Source organism: Hemiscyllium ocellatum, chromosome 5 (genome assembly GCF_020745735.1).
Source record: "Hemiscyllium ocellatum isolate sHemOce1 chromosome 5, sHemOce1.pat.X.cur, whole genome shotgun sequence".
NCBI classification, from domain to species: Eukaryota; Metazoa; Chordata; class Chondrichthyes; order Orectolobiformes; family Hemiscylliidae; genus Hemiscyllium; species Hemiscyllium ocellatum.
The window spans coordinates 82,682,036-82,704,204 of NC_083405.1; the positions used below are offsets into that span (position 1 = coordinate 82,682,036).

Here is a 22,169-nt window from a genome sequence, read left to right on the forward strand (position 1 = left end):
AAGGTGGTGAAAGCACAGTAAAGTCGTAAAGTACAAATGTCCACAGGACTCTAGGAAAAGGACAGCGGAGTGGGACAAATTGAATCACTTTCAAAGAGGTGTCATGGGCGCAATGAACTGAACAGCTCTTTAATACTGAATCATTCAAAGTTTATAAAATATTACTAAATAATTTAAGTGGGAATTGTTGGCAGTATTTGTGTTTTCCTCCTTGTAATTGTGCGGATTAGACGACAAAGTATCTGCTTCTGTCCTCCTCCTCGTGCTGCAGAATAATTGAACACGAGCATATGCACAAAAAAAGCTTGTGATCTCTGACATTAAAATTTATTTTCCATTTTTTGTATTGACATTTGCCAGTTCTATTGAATTGCTAAAATCCTGTTCTCTCATTTGACCTTGTCATCTTTTTATTTTTGCTTGTCTTGCTTTTCCTCAATTGAAACAGTTAGCTTGATTCAGTGTATAGGCCCACAAGCCGTTTCCAGTAACCTTCCACTCCTTTTCTGGTCATGAGGACTTGTAACAATGTAAGACATAGGCCAATCACCCTATAAAGCTTGTCCTGCAATTTTATAAGATCATGGCTGATCTGCCCCAGACCTCAATTCCTCTTCCATCGCAACTCCTCAAAGCCCTCACTCTTCAATATTTCAATAATCAACCTAATCAAATAAATAATTAATTTGGATATTAAGTACTTTAGAAATATCTCATTACTGGACCTTTCAGCTGTAATATTTACCACCATTTAAACTTAGCCAATCAAACATGAGACAGAAGAGCTCCCTGCAAATTGCATACCCATTTTTGTCTGTCTCTCACTCTCCATGACTGGTAGAAACAAGTTGAAGGGGCTCTCTGCTATCATTTTTGTCTCCTTCACTTGCTGCACTTTCCTCCCAGTTTGCTGCTTATTGATGATTTACTGCACGCCCAGTCATAGAGTTATACAGCATGAAAACAGACCCTTCGGTCTAACTCATCAATGCCAACCAGACATCCCAATCTGACCTAGACCCATTTGCCTGCATTTGGTCCATATCCCTCTCAGCCCTTCCTATTCATATACCCATCCAGGCGCCTTTTATAAATGTTGCATCTGCCTCCACCAATTCCTCTGGCAGTTCGTTTCATGTACGCACCACTTTCTGTGTGAGAAAGTTACCCCTCAGGTCCTTTTTAAATCTTTACCCTCTTTGTTAAACCTATGCCCTCTAGTTTTGGACTCGCTCACTCGAGGAAAAAGGCCTTAGCTATTCACCCTATCTATGCCTCTGATGATTTGATAAACCTCTATAAGGTCACCCCTCAGCCTCCAATACTCCAAAAAGGCCCCAGCCTGATCAACTGCTCCCTATAACTCAAACCCACCTGTCCCAGGAACATCTTTTAAATCTTTTCTGCACTCTCTCAAGTTTAACAACATCCTTCCTGTAGAAGGGTGACCACCATTGTACACAGCATCCTAAAAGTGGCCTAACCAATGTCCTGTACAGCCACAATATAACCTCCCAACTCCTATATTCAGTGCTCTGACCAGTGAAGGCATTAGTTCCAAGCACTTTCACTACCCTATCTAACTGTGACTTCACTTTCAACAAACTATGCATCTGCAACTCTAGGTCTTTTTGTTCAGTAACAATCCCCAGGACCTTACCATTAACTGTATAAATCTTGCCCTGAGTTGTCTTTCCAAAATGCTATATGTCTCATTTATCTAAATTAGACTCCATCTGTTACTGCTATACCACCTAGTTTGGTGTCATCTGCAAGCTTACTAACTATGCCTCCTAGGTTCACATCCAAATCATTTATAAAAGTGAAGAAAACAGCAGACCCAGCACTAATCGTTGTGGCACACTACTGTTCAAAGGCCTCCAGTCCAAAAAGCAACCCTCTACAACTATCCTCTTTTTCGTACCTTCAAGCCAATTTTGGATTCGATTGCTAGCTCCCCTGGATCCCATGTAATCTAACCTTAACTAACCAATCTATCATTTAGAACCTTGTCGAAAAAGGCAATGCACTGCCCCTCAGCATGCTCCAGCTTTTTTACAAAGTGCCAGCTATTTAAACAAGGCATTTCTCCTTATTTGCCCATAACTTTTACAAATAAAAGAATTGATTTGGATACATTGATGCAAAAATCAATTAATGTAATAAGTGTTACTCCTATTTGATCACAATGAAGACGTGTAATTCAGCCTAAATTATAACTTGAGTTAGTCAGATTTGAAGCTTTTCTGGAACCCAGTAGGATTTTAAAACAAACCAAAATGGAGCTAAGACTTTGGAAACCTTGCCTGACAATTTAACAGTGGAGGCAAACATTTTCCGTAAGACACTTAATGGTGTTTGCAGATTGGGAATGATGCCACTGAATGTCCAAAATGTAGTGTTATACCATTACCTGTGTACACAAGAAGCAAAAATTGATACAGGGAATGACAGAAATGAGAAAGCAAAATTGTGTTTGCTATCATTTTCTAACAAGCTATAAACAAATGTGCATGCAACTTGCTATTTCATGATTATCTTTTTTTTTCTGTAGGTAAACGAGTGGTGTTGATAAAAGAATTCCCTGTCCACGGGGAGAATTCTTGCAAGGCAGCTGCACTCTATGTTGTACCAGCAGCAGTTAAAGGTAAAAAAAAATTGTAATGCCTCAGTCCGTTTTCTTATAGGCCTCACGTTGTGCTCGAGACTTGCCACATCAGTTTAGTGAGTTCTGTTTGGAGAAGCAATTTGTAAAGAGTTACCATTAAGAAACTGTTTGAGCTCAACTTCCAGAATGTAATTATTGAAGGACAAGGATGAGAGATCAAATAGGTGATGTACATTTCATTCTAAACTTTTAAAATTGCAAGCAAATGTAAGGATATTGCATTTAATATTATTCAGTTTATGCTGTATATGAGAGCAAGAAAACTTACTGTATGAATGTCCTGCCTCATTCTGGCTTTGTTACTTAAGAAGAGGGAATAAGTAACTGATTGGAATAGCTGCTCTGTAAATAAGCTATTTTATTCATTGTTTTGTTTGATTTTACTAATATGTACAATAATTTATGAAAACTTGATAGGGATTCTTTGCTGCATAGCCTCAGTAGGAATGGTTTGCAATGTCCCCATATATGTTTCCATTTGTGTACAGAAACTTCATTACACCCCTATTAAGTTGATGAAAGGTATGTGTTATTTGCACAGTGTGTATCGATTCAGACTTTTCTTTGTTTGGAGAAAGTTTAGAGAAAGCAGAGCTAGTGCACCAAATTCACAATGTGATCTCCTCATCAATGGTGGCATTTTGAGAGAGGTGACTGCCAAAATATGTCAAGTACACAACATATTCCAGAGACTGCCTTTCCAGATATATAGCACATTAAATATCTGGCTGAACAGTTGTCTTAGTGTACAGAACAGTTGTTGTCATCATACTATTGTATTATACTGAAGCTGGACTGTGTAATAGCAAGACTTGAGAGCACCGGAGAAATTCCAACATTATTACTTCAGATGGATCCTCTGACTTCACTGAGAAGACCATGAAACAAATGCTAGTATCTCTACAAGTATTCAGTGAGAACACCAGCAAATTAAACTTTGATGCACAGCATCATATCCAGATGTCTGAAAAGCATTTTTCCGACATGTTCCCGTTTTCTGAAATGGGTCATTTGTCAGGGTCTAAAAAATACTTGCAAGATACTCTGAAGTTCTCCTTGAAGTCTGGGAACATGAGCATTAATGACGAGAGCAGTTTGTAACCAATCGTTCAGAATGGTGAAAAGTTGCCATCAAGGAGCATCGTGCTTTGATTCAGTGTCTTAATGATGAGGCAGAATAGCAGCAGAGAAGGAAAGTAAAGGAAGCAAATCCTGCATTCCAGATCCTAGTACCTTGTGAGGCATCCTATGCCACGTGTTCACAAATCTCTGGCACAGGACTGTCTCTGTGTTCAGCTACCTGAAGACCCATGGTAGGAACGCAACTTTGAATAAACGTCAGCCTTGAGTTGAGGGACAGATGGTAACGAGTATATATAAAAGATGCTGTTGTGGGTTAATCATCACAAGTTACCTTTAATTCGTCTACTTGTTAAGAAATCTCACAATGAATTACTGAAACAATAACTTAAACTTCGTTGCATGTTGCATCCAAAATAAGACCCCACAAGCAAGTTAAGCCTCACAACTCAAGTTGGCTATTACTTGATTTATGGTTGAATTTAGCTACAATTCCAACCAACAGTGTCTGTCTCTGCTGTCCAGGTTTGATTTTTGTGTAGTGTTGTTCTTTGAAGTTTTGCTGAAGGAAAGTTCTAGTATTGGATCCTTAGACAGTTTTATTGTCTGTCAGATCTATGATGTGATATTATTGATGATTCTTCATATTCTTTCATCCAAATTATTGACTACTGCTCTGAAACTTGTCAGCAGCTTGCTTTCTTATCAGAAATACCTCCTGTGCTGTTTGTTACATTTAGTGTTAGCAATCTGTTGAAGACACAGCTTTCCTGTGATGAACTCCTTAAATTCTTCTGCAGGACAGTCAGTTGTTCTTGTGGCATAAAGAAGCCATATATCCAAGCAAGTATCAAAATAGTTTTGTTAATATTTCTTTGGTTCCTTCTCCCAGACTTGCCTAATTGTTTTCAATTCTTGTGTAGGTTTTTCCTTGTCCTTTAATAGTTCAGACAGTTATTGATGCTTCTTTTGCGTGTAGCAGTTTATCTTTGATTCTTTTTCAGTCCATGAACAGGTATTAAAATTCTGACATTTACACTAGCACACTACTTGTAGTTCAAAATTTAGTTCCAGGTTCTTGGATAATCCCTTGAAGCCCATATTAATGTGCCCATGACTTTTCTTTTATAGATGGATTGAATACTTTATTATGTAACCATTGAATGTGAGGCGCATGAAGAGATTGCGAAAAGTGCAAATTGTTGTGCTATTAATTTTACGAGTGATTTTTACCATTTGCAGACAACAGCAAGACATCCTATTGCCTTGGAGCACCAAGTTTTTACTGCTTCCAGGATATTATGCGTGTGTGCAGTGAATCTAGCACTCATTTTTCTACACTCAGTGCAAAAATGCTGATTGTCTTGGACAAGTAAGAAAATTTACAATTATTCAGTCTTTGCTGTATTGTAGTATAAAAAATAATGAAAATAGTAATGGTTTGTGATTCCCAGTGAGTAGATCTTCATTGGTACTAAGCTTAAACTATAAATAAGAATGGAGTAAGAAATGGATAACTCGACTTCTAACATGTAGTGGTCTTCTTTTCCCTACCATGTCTTCACTCCTGATCAAATCTGAAATCAGAAGGTCAGTATGGAGAAGATAATAGGTGTTAATACAGACTTTTTAAATTGAATTTGCATGACTTAAATATGACTAAGAAAGGTAGAACAGTTGCAAACTTACTCAGTACCTCTGATGTCCTAGATTTGGTTGCAAATATCATAGTATCTCAACAATGCATGCTTTTATTAATGCATATTTGAACAACACTTGTCAGAATGGAAGAGAAACCTTCCAAATTCTGAATTATCACAAACCGTTGGGCAATTTGTGCTACTTTACAATTAGTTTTGTGAAACTAGAACTTGCAGTTGCACTTAAAACTTTAGTTTGGTAATTAGTAACTTAAGCACCCTATACCAAAGTGACAACTTGATTCTGGCTGAAAAGGTGCATATTCTGTCAAAGCTTTAATGTATTGCATTCCTCAGACAATTTGCAAGAAATGCCAAAGGAAAGCAACAATTGTGACCATTCATTATTACTACCAGTTAATGACGTTTTTGCCAAAAGTAAGCAATTGTGAAGTGTGAATTCTCAGTTCTTCAGATAGTGATGCCTTGAGAGATTTTTAAAATGAGAAGTTCTATTTCTTCCTTTTTCTATCATTTATGTTTTTCTGAATGCGTCTGTCTTTTTCTCTGTATTTCTCTTCTGCTCTAGATTTTACAATGGATTCACCTGGTGAAATTCATCCCCTGTAATCCATTCTCTGCTTATTTGCCAGTCTTTAATTTTGTTGATTATTGACATGACTATCATACCTGTTGCTCACTAAGATCTGAAGCTTGTGCTTCAAGCAATTCTGAGCCAATTTTTTAAACCTGTCAAAATAGGCATGCCATGAAATGTCCTGCTTTAGTACAATCTGGTCTGTGCTCATTTTTGTCAGCTGCCACCCATTTTCTTCTGAGCTTGTACATAATATTTAAGGTCAAGTATAGAAGGCAGGTGTTGACAGCATGTTTAGCTGTTCCTCATGAAGCTACTGCAGGAGTCTACTCGTATGCTATATGCCTTAATCACCAGGCTATATAAAAGTCTATCATCTCTTTCGGAGGTGCTGATAGATGAGTGTACAACTAACTGCATGAAGCTTGAAGATAAGATAATGCGATGAAGAAATAGACCATTCAGGCAAACCAACCCAGACCTGGAGCATCTTGAATGTTCTATGCAATCATTCGTCACTGACAATATCAGCATTTATCAACTGTGTTAATTGCCCTTAAAACATGGTGGTTGAACTTGCTGTAATACATCTTCTATAGATAAGCCCTCAGTACAATTTGAAAGGGATTTCGAGGTTTTTGACCAGGTCAGCAAAGGGATTGTGTTATCGTCCCAAGTTGTCATGGTGTGTGGTTTGGAGAAAAACCTGCAGATCTTCATGCTCTTTTCTGTTGCCTTTGACTATATAGGTGGTAGATGCCCTGCCCGGATCTGTTTTGCAGAATCCAACATATTAGTGCAAAAGACTCTGCTGAATTATCTTACACAAATCTTCAGTGTAAGGTGCTGGCTGGATACTCTTTTTAGCTTTGCCCTTTGGGCTCAATTATCATTCCAATGTCCAGCCAATTCCATTCACTTGTGATTCTGAAAAAGAGCTAACTCCTCTGTACACAGCAAAAGCTGTTTGTCATGACAGTTTCCTGAGTGTAGTGCTGAACATTTGTTCACACTGATCTAAACTCCGGGCTCAGCTGCTTTCTTAGCAAAGCTGTTGAATTTTAGTTACAACACAGCCATCTAACAAATGATGTGAATAATGTAAAAAGGCCTACCCACTCTATTTTAAAAAATCTTTTTCACGGGGCATCTCCATGACTCAACAGTTAGCACTGTCACCCGACAGCATCAGGAGCCCAGGTTTGCTTCCACCCTCGAGGGCAACAGTTTGTGTGGAGTGTGCACATTCTCCCTGTGTTTGCATGGGTTTTCTCCAGGTGCTCTGGAGTCCAGAGATGTGCAGGTTGGTTGGATTGGCCATGCTAAATTGCCCACAGTGCCCAGGGATTACCCATAGGAAATGCGGGATTACATGGTAGGGTAGTTGTGTGTGGGGGGGTGAATCACGGTGAGATGCTCTTCGGGGGGGGTGAGTGTGGACTCGACGAGCTAAATGGCTTGAATCCACAATCTAGGGATTCTATCAAATCTAATTCGGTCACTTATCAGTAATGTTGGGAATGTGCTTTTTATTTTGGTCAGGTTAAGAAAAAGTACATTTGGACACACAAGATGTATTGTGGTCTGTACAACTGATTCATTTAGATTTTGTAGCATGAATAATTTACTCTAAACCAGATTTAAATTTAAGATTAATCTGATGCATTTTATGAACAAATTTAATCCAGACCGTCTATTTAAACTGTTGGACTTCAGATTCTTTTATTTGTTGTTTGGGATTCTCTCGGCAGTAATATGAAGTGGGATGGTATTCAGTTTTGCATCACTTTGATTTTATTATTGGTGTAATTGTGTTTTTGTATGCATTTTCATTATTAAAATAAATCAATTTTTATACATTTCATCAATGCCACTAGTTTGCTCTTAACTGTAATATTGCACCAAGTGGACATTAGAAGATTCATGGTATTAAACCTCAGCTATGTATTGTAGATTGGAGAAAAGGTTGAGGGGATTTGATTAAGGTATTCAAAATCATGATCTGAACCGAGCAGATGAGAAAAAAATGATTCCATGAGTGACAAGATTGAGAAGACTTGTACACAAAATAATGGTAATTGGCAAAATGAGCAGTGGTGACATGAGGAAAACCTTATGTAGCAAGTCTTTAGATCTGGAATATGTTGCGTCAAGGAAGAAGTCCTGAGGTAAGAAATGGTTTTGTCGATCAATACATTGAGATGTCAATGAGAGAATAAGCTGTCTGAGACAAAGTATTGTATTATGGGAGAGAAATAATTGACAACCTGGCTGTACAAGGCCTCTTGATGACCACAATATGATGATTTTTCATTAAGATGAAGAGTGACAAATAAATTCAGGACCCTAGTTTCAGCATCAACTGAAAGAAGCCACAATGGAGTGAGGTGTGATATGACTGCAGTAAATTAGGGTGTGTTAATTAAAAATAAATAGAAAATAGCAAGCACTTGACCTGCAACAATTGCTCATTTCTGTCCAGGCAAAACTAAATTGGGAAATGACATCTGACCAGGGCTAACATGGGGAATTCTGCAGGAATCAGTGCTTCGACCCCAACTATTCAGAATATATGTAATGATTTGGATGTAGGAACTAAATATAATAGCTAACACTTTGCAGACAACCCTAGACTGGATGATATGGTGAATTGTGAGGTGGCATCAGAGATGTTTCACTGGGATTTGGACAAGTTTGAGTGAGTGGCCAAATGTGAGGCAGATCAAGTATAATATGGAAATATGTGAAGTTATCCACATTGTTATCAAAAGCAGGCAGATTATTATCTGAATGGCAATGGATTGGGAAAGTTGGAGGTGCAAGATGTCTGTGTGTCCTTGTATATCAGTGGCTGAAAATATGCAGATTCAGCAGGTAGTGAAGAACGCAAATGGTGTTTTGGCCTTTGTAGTGAAAAGAGTCAGGTGCAGCAGAAGGGATGCCTTGCTGCAATTGTACAGAGCCTTAATTAGACCATTGTTTGCAGTTTTTAGTTTCCTTATTTGAGAAGGGATGCTCAGGCTTTTGGGGGAATTCTTTGAAGGTTTCCCAGTGTGATTCCTTGGATAACAGGTCCGATGTATGAAGAGAGACTGGATTGGTTAGGACTACATTCACTTGAGTTCAGAAAAGTAAGGGAGTATCTCATTGAAACTCAAATTCTAACTGTAATAAACAGAGTAAAAACTGTAATAAACAGAGTAAACACAAGTAAGACGTTACAGACGGTGGGAGAGTACAGAATTGGGGTCACGGTCTCAGGATATGGGTGGGCTAAGCGATTTTGGACTGTGATGAGTATTTTCATCTTCCAGAAAATGATGAGCCTGTGGAATTCTCTCGTCACAGAAAGCTGTGGAAGCTAAAACATTGAATGTTTTCAAAAAGGAGCTAGATATAGTTCTTAGGCCCTTTGATCCATTTGGCCCTGAGTAGAAAACAGGATCAGGATCAGGCTACTGAGTTGGATGATCAGCCGTGACCATATTGAATGGTGGAGTGGTCTTGAGGGGCTAGGTGGGCTATGTTTGAGAGTATGGTGAAGGCAATTTCAATCATAGTATTCAAAGAGGAATTTGATTATGATCTGAAAACATAAAATATGTAGGGATGATGAACAAGCAAGGGAATGACATTCAGTGAATTTATCTTGTCAAGAGCCAACATGGACATCTGTCAAATAGCTGCCTTCTTTGCTGTAATGATGTTTGTTAAGAATAAGTGACTCCAACCATTAAAAGAGATACTTTTTGAATGAGGAAAACATTGTGTAACTTGAATGGTCTTTTGCCACCGTGATCCAGTTCAGGGAGATTAAGGTTAATCAGTTTCCTTGTGTTGATTGCCCTGCCCCAAAAAGATCTTATACTTCCACATTCTTGTGACTCTCCCAAATTGAGAGCTAGCTGATTCTAATTGAAAAACTGGCTTCAGCCCCATGATAAAATTGGGAAAACTAACTAGTATTTCCATTTGTAATCTGTTGTTTGGCTGAAAACCTTAATTGTGAGGAAATGCAGAATTAGATGATTTTTGACACCCACACGAGCATACATGGTCAAATAATGCACATTTAGGTCAGCATAATATATATATATATTACCACAACAGGAGTGCAAGCTCTTGGGATTGGAAGAAACAGGTGAAAAAAGTCTCACTGAAAATCATAAACTTAAAAGATTTTTGAAAATGTCTTCCTGATTTCTTCGCAGGTGGTTGGCAGAGCAGCACACCATCTCCCATGCCATTCCAGGTCTTTTTAGACCATCACCTCTTGACAGACTCAAATCTTGTGTCGCAAACCCTGCCTACATCAAAGAAATGGATCAGCATGAAAATACCATGCACGTGGGCTATACTGCTTTGGAGATAAAAAGTAAAATGTTGACACTGGAGAAAGCTGACCTCTGTATCTACAATCCACTTTTCGGATCAGACTTACAGTACACAAATAGGGTAGGATGCAAAACACTATCATATAAACATACTGTGTTTTTTTTAAAACAATGACTGTTGTGTTTGTCATTCTAATGTAAGCTTGATATTACGCTTGTATTGATTTCTGATGTAAGCTGCCGTACCACCATGAGCAATCCTATTTGTTTCTTGGTTAACTGAAGTACAGTAAAGAATATTTGGTATTTTCACTGGCTATTAATGTGATTAAACTTGGGAGTGTTTGTTGGTTGCCTAAAAGATGTAAATAATGATTAATAATATCTACTGCATTCTAAAAGTATTTGGCTAGTAATCCTGAAAAATGTGTTTTTGTGTTGTACGTAATAATTTTCCAAAAAAAGTAACCAGTGGCATCTGCCGGTAAATTCTGACTTCTCTTGTGAACACGGTACAGTGACAGTGTACAAACCATTGGAAAACTACAGAGGGCTGCCACAGTTAGCAGTTTCCTTTCAAGTCACATATCTGATTTTTGTATTGTTGTTTTTCCCCATCATCTGTGGCTGAGTCACCTTTTGCTATAGTTATATCTCATCTCTTTTGCGATCTTGTATTTACTGTTGTTTTTCCCTATTACTTAATGAAGATGAACATTTATATTACTTAAGTAGCCTGTTTTAAGCAGGTTGCAAACCTGTCAAAAGACTCTCATAGCCTTTGTTATATTTACAGCATCTATTCTTCTCTTCCCTTTTAACTTTTTAAAAATCTACTTACTCTTTTCCCATCTTTTAGTTCTAAAGGGCCTTGTTTAAAATTTTGACTTGTCTCTTGTCATTGATAGATGTTTTCCAGAATATACTCTTTGCTTGAATAAATTTATGATCTTTTTAAATATAATTTCATTCAAAATTAGAGTCACTCCGATATTTTAATCAAGTAGACTAATAAATAGGAGCACAAATGGATCAGCCATGATCTTATTTGTTGGAGGAACAAGGTGTCATATGGCCTACTTCTCCTTCTCATTCATATATTTGAATGCAGTGAGCGTTATTGTGTTAAGCAAATCAAGATTTGTAACAAATCCTTCAATCATTCAGCAACCATTTCATTGGTCAGGCTTGTAAGTGCTAAGAAGCAGATGAATGTGCTTTAAGATATTTTTGTGACTTTTACTTCATTGTGTGAAATGGTAACTGGAGAAGTACCATGTTTGTGAAACTGCATTTAGTTATGTTTTGAAATTGCAAACTCTCTGCAGTCATCCAGAGTGGGAGATGCTAATATGTGAATTACCTTTTTCTTTAAATGATTTTACTCATAGGTGGATAAAGTGGTGATAAATCCGTACTTTGGTTTGGGAACACCTGATTATTCCAAGATACAGATTCCAAAACGTGAGAAATGGCAACGCAGTATGAGTAGTATAATGGAGGACAAGTAAGTGTATAAACAGTGCTAAATTACAAATGAACATTTAACATCCAAGCAGGTGTACTCCAGCAATATTAACTTGTTTGCACTGATGATAGAAACCAACATGGTACAGATCTGAGTGTTGACTGAACGAGCACTGTACAATATAAAGAATCTGGTATCTAGAGCTATTTGGTGTGCTTTGGTAAACTCGGAAGCTTTGGGAAAATGAGATGAATCGATAAAAGTTTGTTATTATGATGGCGTAGTGATAATATCACTAGAATCCAGAGCCCCAGACTAATGTTCGAGGGACATGAGTTGGAATCCCAGATGATGAAATTTGAATTAATCAAAATTTGCAATGAAAGTCTAGTTGAACGGTGACCAGATAACCATTGTCATTTGTTGCAAAAACTCATTTGTTTCACTGATATCATTGAGGGAAGCATATTTTTTTATTTTCATCTGATCTGATCTCCAAGTGACCCACAGCAATGTGATTGACCTTTAACTACTGTTTGAAATATCCCAGCATGCCACTCAGTTGCATCAAACTGTGACAAAATCTAATCATTGGAATGAAGTTAGATGGACCATCTGAATCAGCCTCCTCACTGGAAATGAGAACAGCAAACCCAAGCCTATCGACCCTGAAATGACCTCCTGAATAACATATAGTGACTTGTTTCAAAATTGGGAAGGTTTTGGCACAGACAAGTAAAAGCCTGACTGTTTGCAAGTAATGATTCTGTGATTATGTTCTACATATCACCATTGATATTTCTTGGTATGACCTACCAAAAGTGCTGGCAGAGTGCAATACAATCGGGAGATTGTTGCCCTGGAGACTTGAACATTTATTCTGGATCCCATGAAATCTCATGGCATCAGGTCAAACATAGACAATGAAAACTCGTGCTGAAAATAAGAGACCATACCTAATGTTATGATCTCAGTTAATCTGTTGTTGAACTCATGTGATGTGGGCATCGCTGGCTGGGCCAGCCTTTGTTGTCTGTCTATAGTTGGCCTTGGGAAGATGGTGTTCGTTGTCTCCTTGAACTACTGAAGTCCATACACTACTGGAGGAAATTGCTGGATTTTGACCAAATGATTCTGAAGGAACAATATACATTGCTAAGTATAGATGGTGAATGGCCTAGAGGAAAACTTTGCAGGTTATTGTGTTCCCACGTTTCTGCTGCCCTCGTCCTTCTAGATGGAAGTGGTCATGGGTTTGGAAGGGGCTGGCTTCAGAAGCTTTGGCAAATTTCAGCAATGCATCTTGGTGCTAGTACACAATGCTGCTATTGAGCATTGGTGATGGATGGGAAGCATGTTTGTGGTTGTGGTGGCAAACAAGTGGGCTTCATTGTCCTGGATAGTGTCAAGCTTCTTGAGTGTTATTAGAGCTGTACCTATCCAGGTAAGTGGGGAGTATGCCATCACACTCCTGACTTGTGCCTTGCAGATAGTGGATAGGCTTTAGGGAATTGAGAGGTGAGTTACTTGTGAGATTCCTAGCTGCTGATCTGCTCTTGTAACCACTGTGTTTGTATGGCTGGTGCAGTTCAATTTCTGCTGAATGATCGTTGATGATTCAGTGGTGATAATGGCATTGAATGTCAAGGTGCAATGGTTAGATTGTCTCTTACTGCCTGCCATTTGCACAGTGCACATGTAACCTTTTGGCCTGAGCCTGCCATATTGTCCAGGTCTTGTTGCATTTGGATGTGGACTTGTCAGATGCTGAAGTAGTCCGTGAATGATGGTAAGCACTTTCATATCGTATCAAACAACCCCACTTCTGGGAGAAAGTGAGGACTGCAGATGCTGGAGATCGGAGCTGAAAAACGTGTTGCTGGAAAAGCGCAGCAGATCAGGCAGCATCCAAGGGTCAGGAGAATCGACGTTTCGGGCGTAAGCCCTTCTTCAGGCTTATGCCCGAAACGTCGATTCTCCTGCTCCTTGGATGCTGCCTGACCTGCTGCGCTTTTCCAGCAACACAATTTTCAATCCCACTTCTGACCTTATGATAGAGGATTGGCTGTTAATGAAGCAGCGGAAAATGGTTTGGCCAAAGATGTTACCCTGAAGAGTTCCTGAAGAGATGTCCTGGAGCTGAGATGATTTACCTTCAACAGTCACAATCAAGTATGACTCAAACCTGAAGAGAGCTTTTTCCCTAATTCCCATTAACTCCAGTTTTCCTGTGGCTATTTGATGTCACACTCCCTGGTAAGTTTGATCTTCATGTCAAGAGTAGTCAGTTTTACCTCTGAAATTAAGCTGTTTAGTCCAAATTTGAACCAAGGCTGAATAAATCAGATTCCAGTGTGAAACCAAGTTTGATAATCACAAGTTTCAGTTTTGCAGTTTATTTTGTTGATTTGTTATTGAAGATATTCACAAATTTATTGCATAAAAGGAAAAGCAATAAGTTGCACGTATATGACAGGTTGAAAAAATTTTAACATAAGCACATAAACAACGATTGAATCCTTTTGCCAAAATTATGCTTTACAAATCCTTAGTTGCAGTGAACTATCACTTCAGTCCTTAAGGTTTATTACCCAACTGAGTCTTTCCAGTCTTGATGACCTGGAGATCCAGACTTGCCTTTCTGACACAACTTTGATTCTTGCCTCTGATCATCTCTTTGTGTAGCCATAAGAATCAACTTTACAAACATACAGCAACCAAATACCCAGGTTGCTGAATAAGATAGTCAATTCACATGATTTATTGAAAATAATGTCTTTAGTTCACTCTTCCAAATTGCATCTGACTTCTTATAAAAAGTTACTTCCATAGAATTGAAACCAAAATCTATCTATTTCTTTAAAATCTTAAAAAAACTTTATTACAAGAGTGTAATTAAGTGTAAACCTGATGAAGCTACAAAACAGGTTAACTTACATGCCAAGTAGTGGAACAGGTCTAAGCACAGCCAGTGGATTGTATTTAAACCTTGAAGTTGTGTCGCTTTCAGTTGTGAATGGTGATGGACAATTAAACAACTAATAGAAGGTGGGTTTCCATAAATGTTTCCATCCTCAGTGAAGGGAGAGCCCAGCACATCATCATCGACGAGGCTGAGGTATTTGTATCCATAACCTGCCAGAAATTGTAGAATCCCTACAGTGCAAAACGGGTCATTTGGCCCATTGAGTCTACACTGACCATCTGAAGAGTGTCCCACCAGACCCAATTCCTGTAACTCTGCATTTGCCATGGCTAATTTACCCAGCCTGTATATCCCTGGACACTATATGGGTAAGAATGTGCAATCTCCACAGTCGCCCGAGGGTGCAATCAAAGTTGGTTCCTGGGTATGCTGAGTGCGTGATCCTCCTCCTCCTCCTCCGGTCCACAGCATCACAGATCCAGTCTTCAACCAGTATGATTCACTCCACGTGTTATCAAACAAAAAGATTGAAATAGCTGAAGGCACTGGGTGTTACATGTATACCTGATCATCAGGTTGATGTTGGAGGGTGTCGCAGATGGTGGAATGAAGTGTATTTTGCAATGATCTAACCTTTTCAGTTCGGCTTCCATCAGGGCTACTAGGCCCCTGGCTGCATTACAGCTTTGGTTCAGACATGGACAAAGGATCTAAACTCCACAAGTGAGGAGACAATGTTGGTCCTTGATATCAAGGCAGCGTTTGACTATGTGAGACATCAAGGAGTCTCAGTAAAACTGGAATCAAGAGAAATTAGGAAAATTTCTCCACTGGCTGGAGGCATTACCTAGCACAAAGATGCAACAGAAGGGGACTTGTGGGGTACTTGTGCATAAAATAAGCAAACACACAGATGCAGCTGGTACTCAGAAAGGCTAATGAAATTTTGACCCTTATTTCAAGGGGGTTGGTGTTTAAGAATGAGGAAGTCTTACTGCAACTGTACAAGGTGCTGGTGAAACTATGTCTGGAATACTGAGAATAGTTTTAATTCCCTTAATTATGGAAAGATATTATTTCATTGGAGACAGTTCAGAAAAGGTTTGTAAGGGTGATCCCTGACCTGAGCAAAGGCTTAAACAGGTTGAACTCACTGGAGTTTAGAAGAACGAGAGGTGATTTCATTGAAACATAAAGGATTCTGAAGGGTCTTGACAGGGTAAATGCTGAAAGGATGTTTCCCTTCATGGGAGAGTCTAGAACCAAAGGAAACAGTCTCAGAATAAAGGAATGCCAATATATGACTGAGCTGAGGAATTTCTTCTCTGAGGATTGAGAGTCTTTTGAACTCCTTGTGACAGAGAGCTGTGGAGGCAGAGTTCTTTTGCATCATGTAATGCTGAGATAGATTCTTGATCAGTAGGGGAATCAAAGGTTAGGGGGACAGCAGGTTCAGCCATGATCCTGTGGAATGGCAGATCAGGCTTGAGGAAATGAATGGTCTACTCTTGTTACTATTTCTTATGGTCTAAAATGGTTGTGGTTGGAAGTCACAACACTCCAGGGTATCCTATGCTGCAATCTGTGACAACTAACTCACCACCTGTCCGCACTCATGCCTGTCCATCATCTATAAGAGATCAGTCAAGAATATGATAGAATACAACCCACTTGTCTGGATGTGTGCAGCTTCAACAATAATCAAAGGCTTGACAGCATCCAGGATAAAACAGCTGCTTGATTGTCACCTTACCCACCACCTTCAATACTCATTCTCTTCACTGCAAGTGCACAATGTGTACAGTAGTTTGCTACAGCTCCTTCAACAGCATCCTCCAAACTTGCGACCACTGCCAGCTCTGAAGGATGAGGTCAACAGATGTTTGAGAGCACCATCATTTGCAAGTTCCCTTCCAATTTGCACACCATCCTGACTGGAACTAGATTGCTGTTCCATTACTGTCCATAAGACATCGGTGCAGAAATTAGGCTATTCAGCCCATCGAATCTGCTCCACCATTCAGTCACGGCTGATAAGTTTCTCAACCCTATTCTCCTGCTTTCTTCTGATAACCTTTGATCCCCTTGACAATCAAGAACCTATCTATCTCTATCTTAAATATACTCAATGACATGGCCTCCACAGCCTTCTGTGGTAGTGAATTCCACAGATTCGCCATTCTGTCTGAAGAAGTATTTCCTCATCTCTATTCTAAGGCTGTGCCCTTAGGTCCTCGTCTCTCCTGCCAGTGGAAACATGTTCCAAGTGTCCACTCTGTCCAGGTCATTCAGTATTCTGTAAGTTTCAATTACATCTCCCCTCATCCATCTAAACTCTATCCAGAAGAGACCCAGAGTCCTCAAATGTTCCTCATATGTTAAGCTTTTCATTCCTGGGATCATTCTCGTGAACTCCTTCTGGACCTGCTCCTTCCTGAGGTATGGGCCCAAAATTGCACTCAATACTCCAAATGTTGTCTGACCTTTTAGAGCCTCAGAAGTACATCCCTGCTTTTATATTCTAGTCCTCTCAAAATAAACTCCAACATTGTATTTGACTTCCTAACTACTGACTCAACTTGCAAGTTTTCAGAGATTTCTGGACTAGGACTCCCAAGTCCCTTTGCACTTCAGGTTTCTGAGTTTTCTTCCCATTTAGAAAATGGTCCAAGCCTCTCCTCTTCCTACCAAAATGCTTGATCCCTCACTTTGCCACATTGTGTTCCATTTGCCACTTATTTGCACCCTCTCCAAAACTACTTAGAAACAAAAGAAATTTGCAGATGCTGGAATCCAAAATAGATCAGCAGGAGGGTGAAGGAACACAGCCAGCCAGGCAGCAACAGGAGGTGGAGCAGTCTACGTTTTGGATATAACTTTTCTTCAGGAATGGAGCTGGGGGTAGGCAGAGCTGCAAATAAATGAGCAGGGGGTGCAATATGGGCAGGGAGAGGGTCAGAATACTGAGGTAGTGATAGGTGAATACAGGTGGTGGGGAGAACCTGGTTGGTCGATGAGAGGAATCAATCTGGTTGGAAACTGGAAGGAAGGGTCGGTCAGAAGAATCAAAGGGAGGTGGGAGGGACTGGAGAGGGAGTCTGGGATCGGTGGGAAGGTATTTGAAATTGGAGAACTCAATGTTGAGCCCTCTGGGCAGATGATAAGGTCTTGTTCCTCCAATTTGTGGTCTGATCCACTATGGCAATAGAGGAAGCCGAGGACGGTCATGTCAGAGAGGACTGGGAAGGGGATCTGAAATGGGCAGTGACCGGGAGGTCAGGCTGGCCCTTACAGGCCTGGCTGAAGTGCTCGGCAAACAATTCCCTTTGTTTGGTCTCGCCGATGTAGAGAAGACAACATCAGGAGCACCAATTGCAGTGAACTAGGTTGGAGGAGAGGCAGGTGAACCTCTGATTCACCTGGAAGGACTGTTTGGGGCCCTGGATGGAGATAGGAGAGGTGATGTGTCAGCAGGTTTCGCTACTTTTAAGGTTGCAGAGGAAGGCATTGAGGGGTTTGGAGAGTTTAGTGGGGAGAGTGGCGCAAACCAAGGACTGGCGAAGGAAAATGTGCTTGCAGAAGATGGAAAGGGGTGGGGAGGGGAAGATGCCCTTGGTGGCGGGGTCCAGTTGGAGTTGGTGCAAGTGTTTAAGGATCATACGTTGGATGCAGAAACTAGTGGGGTGGAAAGTGAGGAGAAGGAGGACCCTGTCTTTATTATGTTTGGTGAAGGGGGTGGTTTGGAGCAGTGATGTGGTGGAGGGCAGTCTGGGTGAATGGGCATGTTGTTTAAAATAGGTGGACGTCTGGGATGCTTGGGAGTGGAGCATATCGTAAGAGCAAATGCGCTGGAGGAATTGGGAAATGAGATGCAGTTTTTGCCGATACAGGGTGGAAAGAGGTGTAATCCACGCAGTACTGGGAGTCTCTGGGTTCATAGTAAAAGTCAGTCTGTGAATTGTTGCTGCAGATGGAATCCAAGAGGTTAAGAAAGGGGAGGGAGGTGTCAGAGAAAGACCAAGTGAATTTCAGGCCAAGGTAGAAGATGTTGGCGAAGTTAATGAATTGCAACAGTTCATCTTGGGTGCAGGATGCAGCACTGATGCAGTCCATTCTCCACAATGACAGCCTGCAGGCCCTCAGTTTCTTCCTCTCCAACAGACTCATCTAGTCCCCCTCCACAATACCCTCCTGCGCCTCGCCGAATTAGTCCTCACCCTCAATACCGTTTTTCTTTCAACTCTTCCCACTTCCTCCAAATCCATGGGATGGCAGTGGACACTCACGTGACCCTAGCTACGCCTGCCTCTTTGTCATCCATTGTTACATTGATGATTGCATCAGTGCTGCATCCTGCACCCAGGCTGAATTGAACCAGTTCATCGACTTCTAGCTTGCCCTCAAATTCACTTGGCCTATCTCGGACACCTCCCTCCCCTTTCCTGACCTCTGTTTCCATCTCCGGCAACAGTTTACAGATTGTCGTTTACTATAAACCTACAGACTCCCATAACTACCTGGACTACACCTCCTCCTGCAAACACTCCATGCCATATTCCCAATTCCTCCGTCTCCATCCCATCTGCACTTACGAGCAGATTTGCCATTCCCAAGTATCCCAGACATCCACCTATTTTAAACAATGTGCTTTTTCACTCCTCTGTCTCCAGATAGCTCTCCACCACACCATTGTCATAAACCACCCTCCCACCAAACATAATAAAGACAGGGTCTCCCTTGTCCTCACCTTCCACCCAACTAGTCTCCATATCCGACGTATCGTCCTCAAACACTTCCGCCGACTCCAACTGGTTTCCACCACTAAGAACATCTTCACCTCCTCACCCCTTCCTGCCTTCTGCAAGTACCATTCCCTTCATCACTCCTTTGTTAGCTCCACTCTCCCCACCAACTCCCCCGAACCCTCTGGTACCTTCCTCTGCAACCATAAAAGATGCACAACCTGTTGGCACACACCTCTCTCACCTCCATCCAGAGCCTCAAACAGTCCTTCCAGATGAAACAGAAGTTCATTTGCTTCTCCTCCAACCTAGATTACAGCATCCAGTGCTCCTGCCATGGTCTTCTCTACATCACACAGCATCTCAGCTGGGCCCTTAAGGGCCAGCCTGACCTCCCAGTCACCACCCATTTCAGTTCCCTTTCCCACTCCCCCTCTGACATGTCCATCCTTGGTCTCCTCCATTGCCGTAGTGAATCAGACCGCAAATTGGAGGAACAACACCTTATCTTCTGCCTGTGCAGCCCACAGGACTCAACACCTGAGTTCTCCAATTTGAAATAACTTTCCCACCAACCCCTGACTCCCTCTCCAGCCCTATCACCTGCCTTCCATTCTTCTGATCGACCCTTCCTTCCAGCTACCAATCAGATCATACTCACCATCTGTATTCACTTATCACAATGTCACTATTCTGACCTTCTCCCCACCCATAACCCTGCACCACCGGCTCACCTCTAGCTCCATTCCTGAACAAGGGTTATACCCGAAATGTCGACTTCTCCACCTCCTGGCTTGCTGTGTTCCTCCAGCCTCCTGCTTGTCTACTTTCCTAACCTGTCTAAATCTTTTTGCAACCCCCCTGCCGCCTCAATACTACCTGTCACTCCACCTATCATTAGATTAGATTCCCTACAGTGTGGAAACAGGCCCTTCGGCCCCACAAGTCCACACTGACCCTCTGAAAAGCAACCCTCCCAGACCCATTCCCCTACATTCACCCCTGACTAATGCACCTAACACTATGGGCAATTCACCTAACCTGCACATTTTTGGACATCTTTATCATCTGCAAACTTAGTCCGAATGACCTCAGTTCCTACTCCTAGATCGTTAATGTATATAATGAAAAGTTGTGGTCCCAACACTGACCCTTGCAGGATACTACTAGTCGCCGGTTGCCATCCTGAGAAAGTCCCTTTTATCCCCTTTCTAGGCTTTCTGCCAGACAGCCAAACTTCTGTCCATGCTAGTATTTTGCTTGTAATACTATGGACTGTTATGTTCCCAAGCAGTCCCCTGTGTGGCACCAATGAAAGGCCCTTTGGAGGTCCAAGTAGATAACATACATGGGCTCTTTGTTTAACCTGCTCATTACAATTGCTGACTAAGTGCTCTGCTGTTGGAAATGATATCCCTCACATGTATTTTTAAAAACTAAGCATTGACAATTTATGAAGAAACGTTTTGCTGATGTATTAATTATCAGAAGAGCATCATATATTTCAGAGATGGACCTTGTGACTGTTCAATTTGAAAAGTTTTTTTTAATGAATTTCACTTCTCCTTCAGGGAACGACAGTGGGTGGATGATTTTCCCCTGCATCGCAGTGCCTGTGAAGGTGTTACAGAGTTGCTGAGCAAACTTCTAGATAGTGGCTTTTCAGTTAATCAGTTGGACAGTGATCATTGGGCACCTATTCATTATGCTTGTTGGTATGTAATTTAGCTTCAACTTTAATCTTTTTATTATTTTCCGTAATTAAAACTTATTAAAATATTCCATGAAAATCAAGTTGTTCATGTTAAGCAAAGCCAAGAATGAAGTCTGCCATGGATTTTTATTTCTCTGACTTAGGCAGTGCATGGTTCCTCTATGGCAGTGCTATACTTCGGGATTCATAATCATTTCTCAGAAGTATCTCCTTACTATGTTTCACATTTTCTGTTTTTGCACGTTGGTCTTCTTGTATGTTGCGTTAAATCTTGCCTGTATCACAAACATTGTGTGTGATTTTTTCCATTCCAGAGGTGACAAGTACAATCATGAATGTGATGGCACAATTGGAAATCAGGTTCTCGCCATTGCAATAGATTTTGGGAACTCTCCATTCCTCCCATAGGTGCTGAGATAACTTTCTTGCCATCAAATTGCAAAAAAAATCTATCTGCATGCATTTGCATCTCATTAGTTAGCAACTCCCTTGAATTAAGTAGATCATCCCAACTAACCTTTGACACGTGAGAAATTTGACTACAAATTGGTTTCCTCTATGGGCTGCTACGGCACACCCTCCATATCCACACCTTTGTTAACTATCCGGATGCTGTGGCATTTCATCCTGCCATCCCGAGATTGTGGGGCCACTGGTCAACTCAGTCACTATGATTTTTGGCATATGCTAGTTTTTATGGTTCGGAGTGCAATTGGAGCCTGTTTGTCATGAACCAGCATCTTCATCAAAAACTCTTCAACGTGACCATTACAGTCAGTAGTGTACCACTAATGAAACTGTGTTAGGTTTCCAGATAGCAACCATGACTCTTGGATCCTTGGACCATTCACAGACCATCCTTTGAAAGCCCATACAAGGATAGTTGCTGGACCACAGATGATACTTGTTGCACATTGGCTGATGATATGTCTAAGAAATCCTCAGCCTGCTGAGCAGAGGTACAGGCACTGCCCATGCTTTAACCATAGCCATAGACCT

At 40.8% G+C, this 22,169-nt stretch overlaps 1 protein-coding gene across 6 annotated transcripts in view; it reads left to right on the forward strand.

Annotated features, from left to right (window-relative positions):
• Window positions 1–22,169, forward strand: part of krit1 (KRIT1 ankyrin repeat containing) — an 80,319-nt gene that overhangs the window by 31,098 nt on the left and 27,052 nt on the right. For all 6 annotated transcript variants that reach the window (XM_060825530.1, XM_060825534.1, XM_060825531.1 and 3 more), the window contains 5 exons: window positions 2,555–2,647; window positions 4,991–5,120; window positions 10,198–10,441; window positions 11,712–11,827; window positions 21,028–21,171. In XM_060825530.1, coding sequence (XP_060681513.1) covers window positions 2,555–2,647; window positions 4,991–5,120; window positions 10,198–10,441; window positions 11,712–11,827; window positions 21,028–21,171 — 727 coding nt within the window. The remainder of the gene's footprint in view (window positions 1–2,554; window positions 2,648–4,990; window positions 5,121–10,197; window positions 10,442–11,711; window positions 11,828–21,027; window positions 21,172–22,169) is intronic.